Here is a 16,736-nt window from a genome sequence, read left to right as displayed (position 1 = left end):
GCACCTTGAAATTTACATTATTTTGAGATATGTATAGGTATGATTAGTTATCACTGCTGGCTCCTGTAATTCATAGGCAAAATTACCATGAGGGATGGCAGGGTGGGGTGGCACCCTGGAGGTCAGTGGCTCCTCAGGTAGCATATGAACATGTCATACGCAATATCGAAATTTGCTTTAAAACTGCAACATTTTCTCTCATCCTCATGGCAAAATGTGAAGAATAGCATGAGATGAGCTATGAAAAGCACATTCTTCTTACTTCTCCATGGCAAAATGTGTAGAATTGCAGGAAATTAGCTTTAAAACGGCAAAATTTATCTCAGTCTCATGACAAAATGTGTAGAATAAGTTTGCTGAAGGTAGGTGCTCCGGGGCCCCAAATGCGTCTCCCCTCCTCAGCTGTACCATCTATTCAAGCCCCTCCCCCACTAATGTATGTCAGGGGTGGTACGAGGGGGGTTTGGCACAAGCCCCCATGAAATATGATTGGCCACCTTTGGTGCCACCCCCCCCCGGTCTTATCAGGTCAGATGGCTGTCAATCATTCTATTTTTTCCGCTGGCTGGAATATTTTGGGGGGGGCTGCTCCATCGAGTTTAACGATTTACCCTGGCAGGGTAAAACGAATGCACCAAAACAGTATTACATCATCTGTGCTTCTGTCATTAGAAGAAACACTTTCAGAATGACCGAGTGGAAGCTGACAGAATACGGTCGGGAAAACATTCAACGACACACGCATCAGTCTTTGTCCATGGTATGTTCACACTCCATTATTATAGAAAAAAAAGTGGACTGGGCACAAGGTAGGCGAACTCCAAATATAAAACAACTCTTTTGTGTCTTCTTAATATTTGCCCTGAAATAATGATGTGATGACTTACTCTTCCACTTATATTTCAAAATACCCTTCCATATATCCCTTTAAAATAACCATCAAGAGAATGTCATGGTCAAGAGAATAAGTCATGTCAAACTGCATAGAATTGCAGGAAATGCGTTTTAAAATGTCTCCCAATATTACGGGGTAGGACCCCTGGACCCCCGTCTACTGTTCATCCCCCCCAAATTCCACACCACAATTTCGACCTTGCTGTAATTATATATACCATTTCGACCCTTCAGTATGAAGATGTGAGCTTTTATCCTAATCTATCTAATGCCATGTTGATAGTTTAACACCTTAGGGTCTTTAATTTGGTTAAACCATAAAAATGGGATGTGGTATACTTGTCCATCTCCTTGCGGATGTCCTCCTCGGCCATGCCTTTGAGTTTGGAGTAGAACCACAGGTGCTCCTCCACGCTGAGCTTGTCAAAGAGCACGTTGTGCTGCGGACACATGCCCAGGTTCTGCCTGATACGCTCCATGTCAGTACGGATGTCATGGCCGTAGATGGTGGCTGAGCCCGAGGTGGGCGGGAACAGACCTGTCAGAATAGACCTGGGGACGGTTGCAGAAAACGAATGGTAGTTATTGATAGGGTTAATTATAGAGGGAAGAAATGGACACAGAAAACAAATGGAACAATGTATTTGAAGGCCATTTTGTGGACGTTATGGGGATGTTATGGGAAGATTATGGGAAAGTTATGGTGATGTTATAGACAACATTATGTATGGCCTGTTTATAATTCATCATTACATGAAAATCTTTTAAAAATAGCAGTTGAAGAATACCCCTTCAAACACAGTCCTACCAAAACATACAACACAAACCTCTCTGTCCCCTTCTGTGAATCCACACGTAAACACAACACAACAACAGAAATGACTGGAACCCTCTAACACACGTGGGCACATTCCCGTTCATCTCTCTCACATGGTGGTTGTCTTGCCGGCTCCGTTGTGGCCCAGGAAGGAAACCACCTGGTTCTCATGAAGGTTGAGGCTCAGCTTGTTGAGGGCCAGCTTATTGCCCGTCTTGTACACCTTGGTCAGCTTGTCTATACACACCACCAGGGGCAGGTGGCTGGGCTCCTCTTCCATGCCACGCATCTCCTCTGGAGGGAGATAGAAAGAGAGAGATAATATGCCATTTGAAATGTGTCTATTCGTTTGAAACTGTACTGTTTACTGTTAATTTTTGATTGATTATTTCACTTTTGCTTATTATATTTTTCACTTGCTTTGGAAATGTAAACATGTTTCCCACATCAGAGAGAGAGAGGGAGAGAGAGAGAGAGAGAGAGAGAGAGAGAGAGAGAGAGAGAGAGAGAGAGAGAGAGAGAGAGAGAGAGAGAGAGAGAGAGAGAGAGAGAGGCATTGTCACAGAACAATGGCAGAACCTGAACCTATTTGAGATTCACACGTGTAAAATGATAATTCTTTGGGGGTCCATGCAGTAAACCACTGACAGAGGTGACAACAGATTAGAACAGATATACTCTTGTTCCTTAAAGTTCAATACAAACATCTGGTAGGGCTTACCACATCGCCGGTTGTCAGAGGTCAGGCTGCAGCTTGGCTTACCAGATCGCCGGTGTTCCATGGCACACGCCTGGTCCTCTTCCATGACACTCAGCCTGGCTGCTCCTCCCCAAGGCCACTCCCACGTCTCCACACGCCCACTGCCCAGCCAATAGGACTTCTGCAGGGGGAAGTACCATGGCCGGGGCAGCCCATACATCCCTGGAGGACAGAGACCACAGCAGACCACTACTTTGACCAGGACCCATAAGGAATAGAACTCGCCTGCTTGCAATACTTAACTCTGCCATGGCTCGTTGACCAAAGCATATGGGTAAATTAATGTTTTTTTTTGTAGGTTTTTGGGATAAACACTGAAAATAAGATCTGTGGAAAACACAGGCTTAGCAGATCTTGTACAATTTATGAGATAGCTGATAAAGATTAACGTCACTTTTTGTTAATTTTGAAGCATTTATGTTATCAAAACATAAATGGGCTCCGGAGTGGTGCAGCGGTCTAAGGCAGTGCATCTCAGTGCTAGAGGCGTCACTACAGACACAATGGTTCAGCAGTCTAAGGTACTGCATCTCAGTGAAACAGACACCCTGCTTCCATTCCAGGCTGTATCACATCCGTCCGTGATTGGGAGTCCCACAGGGCGGCGCACAATTGGCCCTGCGTTGTCCGGGTTTGGCCGGTGTAGGCCGTCATTGTAAATAAGAATTTGTTCTTAACTGACTTGCCTAATTAAATACCTCTTAAAATAAAAAAATAAGCATGTAAAACACAAAGGCTTCATCATTCATTAAGGTCATGTTAACTGACTGATATTATCTCATAGAACAAAACGTATAAGATCACCTTAGCCTGTGTTAACCTCAGACCTTATTTTTATCCCAAAACCCAATTTTGTCCCCAATGATTTCCCAAATAGGAATAGCTGAACGAACCAGAGTTAACACATTTTTTTTGTTTTAACCCTGTCGCATGCTTCCCGGTCAAAGCAGTTCACACAAATGTTATGGAAAAAAATGTGTGACGTTTTAGTTCGTTTTGGTGTTCGGCAGGGTTTTATCGGCTGTTCACGCACATAAAATGCTTTCTTGAGGCAAGTCGAAGTTCGGTAGCTGAAGTCTAAGCCCCTTTGTCTGTGATTGGTCAACAGTAGGGGTGGGAACTAAGGATGGTATTTGCTGTCATTCAACAAGAGAGACGAGAGAGAGCAGTAGCAGCTAGGTAGCAGCTACTGTCTGCACTACACTACCAGTTTTCATGCACATGTTTTCACTTGAGAAATACTGCACTAAACATCTTAGCTAGACGTAAAATTGTGCGACTAAAAACTGCAAAAATAGCCAAATACAATACATATTTCTTGATTTATCTTAGATTGATTCTGACTATTTTGAGGAAGTGTTATGGCTATGTTGTTACTACGGTGGCTCAAGCGGGACAAACAACAGTGCCTACAAAAAGACGCCATTACGATTGTTCTCTATAGGATTCCATTTGGGATTCATACCAATTACTTCCATAAACATAAGTGACAAAACAGGGACATAAAAGGTGAAGTATTTAAGTGAGCAGCCAAAGACTTGGTTGTTTACCTGGATGCACAGCTTCTATGTACCAGGTGAGTACTCCATACACACTGGCATCGATGATGAGCATCATCATGGACAGACCAAGGTTAAAGTCATCGCCCTCTACAGGCGACTGGTTGATGGTGCGCCACTGGATGCCAACTCCTGACACCTCATACAGGGCAAAGTACTTAGAGCCCAGGCCGAATGCTGTGGTCGACATCAGAGACTGGAGAGAGAGGAGAGAATGAGAATAAAGACAACAGACAATGTGTTAAGAGCTATTGACATGTGTGAAGCTCTTTCCAGAACTCACTGATTCAGACTGGTCAGAGAATATTATTGAATTAATCAATTCACGACTCTTGTCACTTTGTTTGAATCCTTCGTAGCTCCTACATTATGATACGCCTATACACACCTGGAAGCAGGCCATCTGACACAGTGTAAGAGAAAAAATAACTCAATCTAGCCATGAGCCCGGAGGGACGTTTCTGTCGTTGAATTTGTCCAAACACAGGCTAAACATGGACACAGTACGTGACTAACAAAGAATGAATAAAGTATGAGAGAGCTTCCGACAAGAGAACAGAGGCCAAGACTTACAGCAATGCACTTCTCAAAGGCTGTGATCTTGTCATGGGCCACCTCCTCCCTGATGGCCACGTACATGTAGGGGACGTAGCTTAGGAAGTAGATTATCCCACCACAGGCAGACGCCAGCTTGGCCTTGGAGTAGATCACGGACACCAGGAAACTGACATAAACAGACGGGACACAGACAGACAAACAAGAGGAAAATACTCTAAGCATATTGAATGTGTCCCAAATGGCACACTATTCCCTATATAATGTCATACTTTTTACCAGAGCCCAATGGACCCTGGTCAAAAGTAGTGTACTATAAAGTGAATAGGGTGCCATTTGTAAGACAACCTAACCATATTCAGATCATACACATTTCCCTGGAATGTCTAGCAAAGGAGCTGAGTCACTGTCTGTTTGATACATTAAGGACATGGCATTTCGAAGTAACACATTCCTCACAAAATAGAAGTCGAAGGTTGACAAGTGAAACTGAGTGTTACCGCTTTTATCAAATCAGCCGCTAAATATCAGGGTGACTCATGTTTCATTAGATCTCTAACATCATCAATGTGTGTGCAGTCACTGCTGCTCTGACATCACAGAGTGAAAGAGAGATGAGAGAATCAACTAGATGTTGGAACATTGCTGAGGGGACTTGCTTCCATTCAGCACAAGAGCACTAGTGAGGTCGGGCACTGATGTTGGGGGATTAGGCATGACTTGCAGTTGGCATTCCAATTCATCCCAAAGGTGTTCAATGGGGGTTGAGGTTAAGGCTCTGTGCAGGCAGGTTAAGTTCTTTCACACCGATCTCAACAAACATTTTCTGCATGGACCTCGCTTTGTGCACATGGGCATTTTCATGCTGAAATAGGAAAGTGCCTTCCCCAAACTGTTGCCACAAAGTTGGAAGCACAGAATTGTCTAGAATGCCATTGTAAGCTATATCGTTAAGATGTATCTTCCCTGGAACTAAGGGGACATGAAAAACAGCCCCAGACCATTATTCCTCCTCCACCAAACTTTACAGTTGGCACTATGCATTGGAGCAGGTAGCGTTATCCTAGCATCTGCCAAACCCAGCTTCGTCCGTCGGACTGCCAGATGGTGAAGCGTGATTCATCGCTCCAGAGAACGTGTTTCCACTGCTCCAGAGAAGAATAGCGGCAAGCCTTATACCCCTCCAGCCGACACTTGGCATTTCGCATGGTGATCTTAGGCTTGTGTGCGGCTCCTCGGCCATGGAATCCCATTTCATGAAGCTCCCGACAAAATGTTATTGTGCTGACATTGCTTCCAGAGGCAGTTTGGAACTTGGTAGTGAGTGGTGTAACCGAGGACAGACGATTTTTACTCGCTACACGCTTCACCACTCGGCGGTACCATTCTGTGAGCTTGTGTGGCCTACCACTTTGCGGCTAAACTGTTGTTGCTCCTAGACTTTTCCACTTAACAATAACAGCACTTACAATTGACCGGGTTCGCTCTAGCAGGGCAAAGACTTCACAAACTTACTTGTTGGAAAGGTGGCATCCTATGACAGTGCCACATTGTAAGTCACTGATCTCTTCAGTAAGGCCATTCTACTGCCAATGTTTGTCTATGGAGATTGCATGGCTGTGTGCTCGATTTTATACACCTGTCAGCAACGGGTGTGGCTGAAATAGCCGAGTCCACTCATTTGAAGGGGTGTCCACATACTTCTGTACATACAGTGCATTCGGAAACTATTCAGACCCCTTGACTTTTTCCACATTTTGTTACATTACAGCCTTATTCTAAAATGGATTACATAAAACATTTCCTCCTCAATCTACACACAACAACCCATAATGGCAAAGCAAAAAACTTTTACATTTTTGCAAACTCATGAAAAATAAGACAGGTGTGTGCCTTTCCAAATCATGTCCAGTCAATTGAATTTACCACAGGTGGACTCCAATCAAGTTGTAGAAACATCTCAAGGATGATCAATGGAAACAGGATGCACCTGAGCTCAATTTCAAGTCTCATAGCAAAGGGTCTGAATACTTATGTAAATAAGGTATTTCTGGGGGGTTTTAAACCCCTTTTTGCTTCGTCATTATGGGGTATTGTATGTAGATTGATGAGGAACATATTTTATTTGATCAATTTTAGAATAAGGCTGTAGCATAACAAAATGTGGAAAAAATATTGTCAGGCAAAGTGATGCACTATATCTCTATATGAAGGCTTGCTTGGCTCAATATGTGATGATGACTAATTTGAGTTTATGACCATATCAGCTATTGATATTTTTAATTATTTGTTAAGAAGGGCCCCTCGACGGAGCCCTGCCCCCTCTGTACTGAGATCCGAGCTCAGCGTAGGCCTCTCCTACTATTTTGGGTGTATGTCCACTCATGCTTTTTACTAGACTAACATCAGAGCGGTAGTAGTGTCTTCATTACCAGAACATGATCGTTGCGATGGCGTCGATGGAGAGGAAGAGCCAGATGATGAAGATGTCACTGTGGAGGAGCACTCTGCCGTACTTCAAGATGGCCGTCAGGGCGGTAACGGAGATGGACAGCTGGACGAAGCCAGTGATGAACCAGGCCACCCAGTGGACCGCATTGTTCAGGCCCATCATCTTCATCACCTTCAGGCAGGCAGGGAGTACACAGGTTACCAGAAGACGTTAATCCTCTTTTTTACAGTCTTACATGCACTTATATGAATGAGAATGTGATTTCAAACCACATATCAAACAAAATAATACAATTATGTAAATATTCTAAATATTCAGAAAAACATATCGTACAAATGTCAAGTTTGAGATTTTGATTTGATTGAAATCAGTATTTTTCCAACAGGGGGCAGAACAGAGGTAGTAAATATGAGGGACATCATTCTGCTACAGGTTGCCAAAGAGATGGCAGAGAGAAGATGGCATTAGTGATGTTGCTCCACTGTCACAGACAGACACAGGACAGGACTCTGAGATCCTAGTGTAGACAGCAGTGGGGGTTGGTGAAGGGATAACGGATCATAATATTGTCTGGAATGGAGTAAATGGAACGGTATTAAACGTGTGTTTGATACTGTATAATTAATTCCATTTCAGCCATTATTATGAGCCTCTCTAATATAAAGTGCCAACAGCCACCACAGGTAGACATGTAAGCAGCTCACCTCTTTGAGCCGGTGCTCCTTCTCAGCCACAATGTGTTGGATCATCATGGCTACAGAGTACACCCAGGAGATCACCATGCACAGAGGCATCATGTGCTCGATCACAAACAGGAAGCTGTGGACCCATGACAGGAAGTTTGTTAATGACAAAGTATAGGTTAAAGCAGGGAGAAAAAAATACTACCAAAGGAATGAAACCATAGGGGAGAGTGAGGTAAGTTGAACCAAAGGGTCAGTTGAGCCACCCCTTGTTTCTAGGAAACCATACACAAAATGTATAATTTGACCAAATATTTAGGAAGAGGTCAGCATTTTTGTGTTAGAGGTTTCATGATGCTTGTATCTAAATCAACGTAGATACTTTTAAGATTGTTCTATACATCAGTTGGGGTCTCTATAAGCTTCAATATGAGGTCCTAAACCTAGCATGAACGTGCATCCCTGTAGCTTTGGGGGCTAATATACACTGTCAAAAACACCTATTTACTAATTATTATGAAGTAACTGGTTCCACAGCCTGTTTATCGTTTACTCAACTTTTCAGTCCAAGTGTTACCTGAACTAAAAAATAGTTGCCCACACTTAGGTCCAACTAGAGAAAACTTTGGCAAAAATTCTGTCAATTTAAAAGGAAGGGTTTGCTCAACTTTCTCATATGTTTATTCAAACAATACATTATTATTTGGCATCTTAACTAATAGAGGACTGTGCAACTGGTTACACACATTGCTTTTAACTTACATGTTTGACATATATGATTAATTTTTGCATGTTCATTTATAAAGTAATTATTCTTCATCATGTCCTCACCTGGGATTTGAGCTCACAACCTCTTGGTTTCATGGCATGCCAATCTACCTGCTATGCCACCATGGATGTGTCAGTTATCAGTTCATTTGACTATTCTCTCATCATTAATTTGATTCACTTATTTAACGATGCAACGTTAAGTTTTTCTGTATAGTTGTCTAATGTTGGTGGGGCATATTAATTACTCTGTTTTAATGTCACTCCTTAATCACTATGATAAATAATACAGTTTTTCTTGATTGTACTTTTAAATATGCTGAGATTCACTTTGAAGTTCAAAGATTACTGTGATGTAAATGTTCTCTGTGTGTATCAGATCGTATGTTTAGCATAATGCTGCTTTGTTATAACCTGTCTTGGTTGGGTTCATGCGAGTGATGGATTGACTACACAAAGGAGTCTATCACTGATAAGCAATTTGGCAGTACGCCCAGAACATTGCTCTGGGAACTAGAAGGAGTGATACAATATCCCAGTTTCAAGTTAAGAAGCCTGGTGTGATGTCAGTCAGTCTCATGCAGGAACCAACCATGCTTATATGACTTGCTTGTGTAGCAGTATAAAGGGACTGAAAAGGGAAAGGCCCTTTCAGAGTCTCATCAGGCTTGTATTGAGTTAGTGAACCTCTCCGCCGTGATAATAAAGATTGATTCATTTACTTTGAGTTTGAGTCCTTAGTGGTGAATTTCCACAACAATTCTGGGGTCACGAAACAGGATGTTTGATCTTTGATGTGATCCATCAGTGAACGTCTGAGAGGGAACACCGGGGGCGCGTTCTTCAGAAGGCGTAAGAGGAAAATTCCTGTCTCACCAAAGAGGATGAGGACCCACCCGGACCAGACCTCCACTGTGGGAGGAAACACAACACCCACGAAACCTAGAAGGACAACTCAACTGATTTCAGTAAGTCAATTTAAATGAAGTAATGTTGTTTAACCTTTTTGGGCTGCAAGCTGAATATTGAAAAAACTGGAAAATGTGTGCACATTTTCAAACGGCCTCCTAAGAAACTTTTTATTTTCCAATATGCATATATTTACTACTGTTGGATAGATAACAGTCTATAGTTTCTAAGAAGGTTTGAATTGTTTCTCTAAGTCGAACAGAAATATTTTTACAGCCATTTTCCCAGCCGAATTGAGATTTCCAAAATGCGATGTGTCTCTTTAAGACCTTCTCTATAAAAGGCCCTTTGACTTGGGACCATAGGAACACGTCATACGCCTTCGTCAGGCTGTAATGCGGAAGTGAGAATTGAAAGGAGTCGAATATCTCGTCCATGGACTGAATAACACACCTTCTTGTGAGACCTGCGCAGTTAAAAAAAAATTCCGGGCGCGAAGCATAATTTGGTCTCGGCTTCTGGAACAAGGTAGATAACGGTGAATATGATGTCTGACTACGATATTATTTGATACATGTCACAAAATCATCCTAAAGTATGTTTTTTCAATATACTTTAATTATATTATTGCAATTTATTCTGGACTTTAGATGTGATACGACGGAAGAATTTTTTGAAGAAACGCTGTGTAGCGCCGCAATGCTATTGTGCTTGCTAACCAAAGAGGGAAATAATTCGTTCTGGAACCCAACTAAAGACTCTACTGGACATTGGACCCCGTTACAACATTCTGATGGAATATCAACAAAGATAAGACCCAATTTGGGATGCTTTTTCATATATCTGTTGAGCTGTGCTGTGTTAAGTGGGCTAACTGTGCTAGGCTAGCGCTTGACCAATGCGCGCTTGACGCTTGACGCTTGACCTAGTGCTGACTTATGCTAGCTTATGTTGTTAGCTAATATAACGATATATTGTGTTTTCGCTGTAAAACACTTCAAAAATCGGAAATGTTGGCTTTATTCACACGATATCTGTCTTTCATTAGCTATCCACCATATGTTTTTCTGAAATGTTTTATGAGGTGTAATTAGTAGCCGACGTTGGTGTATGTATTTTCTCTGGCTACTCCCGTCTGGATTCAGACTCTAGCTATGTGTTAGCATTTATGTTAGCATCAATGTAAAACTGATTTATAGCTGTCACGTTCCTGACCTATTTATGTTAGTTGTTATGTGTGTTAGTTGGTCAGGACGTGAGGTTGGGTGGGCATTCTATGTTTTCTGTTTCTGTGTTGGTTTTGGGTTGCCTGGTATGGCTCTTAATTAGAGGCAGGTGTTTGGCGTTCCTCTAATTAAGAGTCATATTTAGGTAGGCGTTGTCACAGTGTTCGTTGTGGGTGATTGTCTTCCGTGTCTGTATGTTATTTCGTACCACACGGGACTGTTTCGGTTTATGTAGTCTGTTTCCTATTCGTGCGTTCTTCGTGTCTATGTAAGTTCTCATGTTTAGGTCAGTCTACGTCGTTTGTTATTTTGTATCATTTCAAGTGTAGTTCGTGTTCGTTTTTCGTCTTGTTTAATAAATATGTGTTCAAACTTCGCTGCGCCTTGGTTCCCTCAATACTCCTCCTTTTCCGAAGATGGAGAGGAGGAGGATCGCCGTTACAATAGCTAAAATATGCACTTTTTATGAACAAAACATAGATTTATTGTGTAACATGTTATATGACTGTCATCTGAGGTAGTTTTTTCTGGGCTCTTTAGGTTGGTTTTAGTTTATTTCGGTTGGCTTGTGCATGCTACTTGAATCATAATTCATACTTCATAATCATATCCATACGTGTCTGTCCACTTTTGTATTTGGTGGTGAGCTAACATAAATATATGTGGTGTTTTCTCTGTAAAACATTTAAAAAATCGGACATGTTGGCTGGATTGACAAGATGTTTATCTTTCAAATGCTGTATTGGACTTGTTAATGTGTAAAAGTTAAATATTTTTAAAAAATTGATTTTGAATTTCGCGCCCTGCAGCTGTTGTCATTTTCGTCCGATTTCGGGCTTGCAGCCCAAACAGGTTAAGAAGGGATCCAAGTTCTAAGAAAAACTAGGCGAAGGTTCGGTGAACCTCGTTTATAACGTTATATCGGCATTCGAGTGTGAAAACCTAAGCAAGTTCTGTATGAACTTCGTAAAGGTGCAACAAGAAGCGAGAAATAGTGTATTGAGTGTGTGTGTGTACATTGTGTGCACATGTCTGAATGAATACCTAAGAAAGTTCTGTGTGAACTGAACGAATGTTCTGTGTAGGAATTCTGTGTGAATGGTGTTTGAAGTGGGTGTGTAATTAGGAAGGAAATGTTTATGTGTGCATGTGAATGCCAAACCAAGTACTGTGTGGACTGCACAAAGTACTGTGTGGACTGCGATTGATAACGTTATATAGGGCTTCTGTCCACCACCGCCGGCCATCTGATTTACCGGTAGAGATGCATTGAGAGAACCATTAAAAAGTTTGAGCAAAAACATGATCATTGGTGCCTCTCAGGCTGATTGCGATGTGCTGATCGTTGCTGGTGGTGTGGATGTGAACACCTAAGAAAGTTCTGTGTGGACTTTGATTGATGACGTTATGTAGGGATTCTGTGTGATGTGAGGTGTGAAGATATTAAAGGAAAGATTACTATTACCGAATATGTTGCATGAATAGAACACTAGTGTGAAGGAGTTTGTGAAAAATATATATCTAAACCCCTGTATTATAAAAGAAAGAACGTAATTACAAAGACACAAAATACAACATTGATATTGACCAATAATGTGAACTTCGGGGCCCTGACAAAGTGATGAGTCAGAATATTTTGGAGTGGGGTGTTTGAACAAACAGTTAAATGGACTAAATGGACAAATGGAGCATTCACTTTAGATGGAACCCTCAGTACAGAGAGACTCGTAGAAGCCACAGAAAAGTTGGAAGAGACAGAGAAGAGATACAGGAAAATAAAAGTTAAATGGGATGATTTCCACACGTGGGATAGAGAAGCGGACCTATATAAGGGCAAAACAGTGAAAGTATTAATGGTGAAGCAAGTAGACAAAGGAAAGTATTAATGGAGAAGCAAGTAGATAAAGGAAAGGATTAATGGTGAAGCAAGTAGACAAAGTAAACGATTAATGGTGAAGCAAGTAGACAAAGTAAAGGATTAATGGTGAAGCAAGTAGACAAAGGAAAGGATTAATGGTGAAGCAAGTAGACAAAGGAAAGGATTAATGGTGAAGCAAGTAGACAAAGGAAAGGATTAATGGTGAAGCAAGTAGACAAAGTAAAGGATTAATGGTGAAGCAAGTAGACAAAGGAAAGGAAACAGAAAAAAGTGAGAGAAGGACACAAGCAAAGAAAAAAAGAGAACAGCCTGTATTCAGCAATTCCAACAGCCCCATTGGAGACACAGCCCTTTTGGGAACTCCAGGCGAGCATAATTGCTCGTTGACTGGATTGGATCTTGCAAGGCCACAGCGACACAGAAATCCACCCTTACGCTTTGAAGATGATTTAAACCATGATGGACGACCGCTGACCCCCATGCCACCCCTTCCACCAGCCACACAAGAGTATTCATTATACCCCTCATACAATACCCCAACCTACAGGAAGGAGCACCCATAACAGTGGAAATACTATGGGATGTGTATGAAATCAAGGCAACAGTAAAAGATGTCACTGATCCTGCTAAAGATGCAGTGAAATTTGAAGAAGTATGAGCTATAATAACAATGTACAATCCAACAACCAGAGAAATTGAAGAAATACTCTGCCACTGTCTGAAATTCAAGTGGATCCAGTGGAAAGGAGACTAGGACAGCAACGCAGCAAGAGATGGGTGTGACAATCAGAACACACAGACTGGCAGAAAATCCACTCTACAACAATGAAAACTGATGAGACCATTAAAGATGACCAAGAGTGGATGGAAAAAATATTCCTTGCCTCTGACCAGGAATCATATACCAGTCTGCTGTGTCATGCTGGTGTCACTGGTTTACGCCAAGACCTAAAAACAGCTGTAACCACCACCTGTATAGGATGGGAAACAAAGACACTGGCTGATGTGAAACAACATATCAACTATACAGAAAGACAGATAAAAGCCAAGAATACAAAAGCTTGGGCTAAATTGCAAACGGCTCAGCTGATGTTCTACAGCGGAGCCGGAGGTCAAGGAAGAAGTTGAGGAAGAGGAACAGGTGGGGGACAAGAGAGAAGATGGGAAGAGGTGCAAACTCTGGACCCCCAGAAAGAAACGGTTAAAAGTGTTAAACCAGGACATTTTGCCAAAGATTGCTAAGAAAATGAAGACAGAAAGGAGTGGAATGGACCGCCCAGAAACGTGAGGGTAAATGACTCTTTAGGAGGTGGACAACAGGATGAGGTGGAAACAAAAGATGAAGAAGACGAAACACCCCTACAGATGTTACAACTAACTACTCTCTCAACAGAAATTTCACTGATTCACATTGAGATACTGGAAGAAAAGAAATACATTCCTAGAAGACACTGATGCAGCAGTCTCTGTCCTGAAGAAATCAGCCCTGAAACTCATTCCTTCGAAAAGAACAATGCAAAGTAATAATGACACAAGGCGAGACCCAGATACGCTTTTGGTTCTGGGCAGACCGCTGGGACAGGATAGCCCCCACTTCAACGTCAGAAGCATCGACTTCAACCACAAACTGACGGCATGGGTCCGGATGGACGAGGATGGGGGCTGTAGTGAACTGATGCTTCAGGTCCACAAAGGCTCTGTCAACAGCTGGGAACCAGATGAACGGTACCTTGGGAGAGGTGAGTGCAGAGAGGGGGGCCACCAGGGTGCTGTACCTTGAATGAAATGGCGGTAGAAATTGGCAAACCCCAGGAAACATTGTAGCTGCACCCCGGATGTAGGTTGGGTCCAATCCACTACTGCTTTCACCTGGACATTTCCTTCAGCGATGACATATCCGAGAATGGAGATTGTAGAATGGTGGAACTCACACTTCTCCGCTTTCACAAATAGGCGCTGAAGGACTTGTCGAACATGGAGGACGTGTTCTTGGGCAGATCGGTAAAAAAAAAAGGATATCGTCGAGGTAGATGAACACAAAATTATTTAACATGTCCCGGAGCACATCGTTTACCAGGGCCTGGAAGACAGCGGGGTGTTAGTGAGACCAAACGGCATGACGAGGTACTCCTATTGTCCACATGCAGTGTTGAGAGCGGTCTTCCATTCATCTCCTTCACGTATCCGAACCAGGTGGTAGGCATTACGAAGGTCCAGCTTGGAAAAGATGGTAGTCCCCTGGAGAGGTTCGAAAGCCGAGGAGAGGAGTGGTAGGGGGTAACGATTCTTGATAGTTATGTCATTAAGACCCCGGTAGTCAATGCATGGACGTAGGGTTTTGACCTTCTTTTCCACAAAGAAAAACCCTGCACCGGCAGGGGATGCAGAAGGACGGATGCTTCCAGCAGCCAGAGAGTCCTCAATTGTCACGCCCTGGCCATAGAGAGGTTTTTATTCTCTATTTTGGGTAGGCCAGGGTGTGACTAGGGTGGGCATTCTAGTTTCTTTATTTCTATGTTTTCTGTTTCTATGTTTTGGCCGGGTATGATTCTCAATCAGGGACAGCTGTCTATCGTTGTCTCTGATTGGGAATTTTGCCTTTTTCCCACCTGTGTTTTGTGGGTAGTTGTTTTCTGTATAGTTTATGCACCTTACAGAACTGTTTCGGTTTTCCCTCTTGTTTATTTTGTTCGAGTGTTTTGTGATCAAATAAAATCATGAACACTTACCACGCAGCGCTTTGGTCCGATCCTCATTATGACGAGAGCCGTGACATCAACATACTTCTCCACGGTCTTGATCTCTGGGCCGGATAGGAAATATAGCTGACCACGAGGCAATGTGGTGCCTGGGGTAAGGTCAATGGCACAATCGTAGGGACGATTCGGGGAAAGAGAAGTAGCGGCAGATCAATCCGAAGCCTTACTTAAGCCCTGAGGAGGACATCTCGGGGAAGGCTGCGCCGCTTTAAGGAAATGGGAATGACAGAACGGGCTCCAACCCAGGACTTAACTCATGGTCCAGTCAATAACAGAGTTGTGTTTCTGGAGCCAATAAAATCCCAAAACAACAGGAACATGGGGGGAATTAATGAGGAGAAGCTGTATTGACTCACTGTGATTTCCTGAATACTACAGATTAACGGGAACAGTGCTGTGGGTAACAGTTCCAATGGAGCGGCCGTCCAGTGATCTAGTGTCCATGGAAACAGAGAGGAGTTGAGTGGGGAAAAACATTCAGAAACTAGGGTAGCATCCATAAAACTTTCATCTGCCCCAGAGTCAATGTGCACCCGGAGAGACTTAGACTGGTCTCCCCACAGCAGTATCACAAAAAGAGGAGTGCGGGTGACGGAACTTTTTTCCCAGTCTGGCTCACCAGAGTACTTGTACCTACTAAAAAAATTGGTCTCATAACAGGGCAGGTGGCTATATAATGTCCCGCAGCCCCACAGAACAGACAACAGTTGGAGTTTACCCTACATTCCCTAGGAGATCATCTAGCTCTGCCCAGTTGCAAAGGCTCAGGAGTATCAAACTCACCCATCGCCGATGATTCTCAAGGGAACTCGGGTGGCTTCGGTTCTTCACGGAAATGCACACTTCGGGGATTTCCGGATTACGAAAGTCCGGAGGTGAGCAAGTAGCAGCAGATGGAAGAATGTTCCCGAGATCCAAACTCCTCTCTCTCCGGCGCTCAATCCTAATTGAAAGGGCGATGAGGGAATCGAGGTCCAATGGTAACTCCCGAGCTGCGAGCTCGTCTTTTATTTCCTCCAATAGTCCATGAAGGAAGATATCGAACAGAGCCTCCGGATTCCAGGCACTCTCGGCGGCAAATGTGCGAAAATCTACGTCATAGTTTGCCACACTATGGGAGTTCTGATGTACCTTCAATAGTTTTCGGGCCACCTCTCTCCCAGACACCAGAGAAACGAATACCTTCTTCACCTCAGCCATGAAATCTTCCAGGTTATGGCAAACGGCGGATTGTTGCTCCCAAAAGGCCGTCGCCCAGGAGAGCGCCCTTCCGGACATAAGCGTAATTAGATACGCTATCTTCGATCGATCCGAAGGGAATGAAGATGGCTGAAGCTCAAAAATGAGTGAGCACTGGGAAAGAAACGGCGGCAGGTACCAGGATCGCCGGCATAGAAGGGAAGTTACTGAGTGGCTGGGAGGTCTTAGATGTGGCGTGCTGTCTGCAAGCTAATTCACGGAATTGCTGCCTTGAT

The 16,736-nt window shown here is 43.1% G+C and overlaps 1 protein-coding gene across 2 annotated transcripts in view; it reads right to left on the bottom strand.

Moving 5' to 3' along the window:
• LOC129826691 (ATP-binding cassette sub-family A member 2-like) overlaps positions 1-16,736 on the bottom strand; it is a 149,265-nt gene that overhangs the window by 36,527 nt on the left and 96,002 nt on the right. For both annotated transcript variants that reach the window (XM_055887697.1, XM_055887698.1), the window contains exons 16-22: positions 7,742-7,856; positions 7,018-7,208; positions 4,604-4,754; positions 4,022-4,226; positions 2,475-2,633; positions 1,825-2,005; positions 1,234-1,446 (exon numbers count right to left, since the gene is read on the bottom strand). In XM_055887697.1, coding sequence (XP_055743672.1) covers positions 1,234-1,446; positions 1,825-2,005; positions 2,475-2,633; positions 4,022-4,226; positions 4,604-4,754; positions 7,018-7,208; positions 7,742-7,856 — 1,215 coding nt within the window. The remainder of the gene's footprint in view (positions 1-1,233; positions 1,447-1,824; positions 2,006-2,474; positions 2,634-4,021; positions 4,227-4,603; positions 4,755-7,017; positions 7,209-7,741; positions 7,857-16,736) is intronic.

This window comes from Salvelinus fontinalis, chromosome 28 (genome assembly GCF_029448725.1).
Source record: "Salvelinus fontinalis isolate EN_2023a chromosome 28, ASM2944872v1, whole genome shotgun sequence".
Lineage (NCBI taxonomy): Eukaryota > Metazoa > Chordata > Actinopteri > Salmoniformes > Salmonidae > Salvelinus > Salvelinus fontinalis.
Note: the sequence above shows the minus strand (reverse complement) of the source record. Positions and strands in the feature narration are given on the sequence as shown.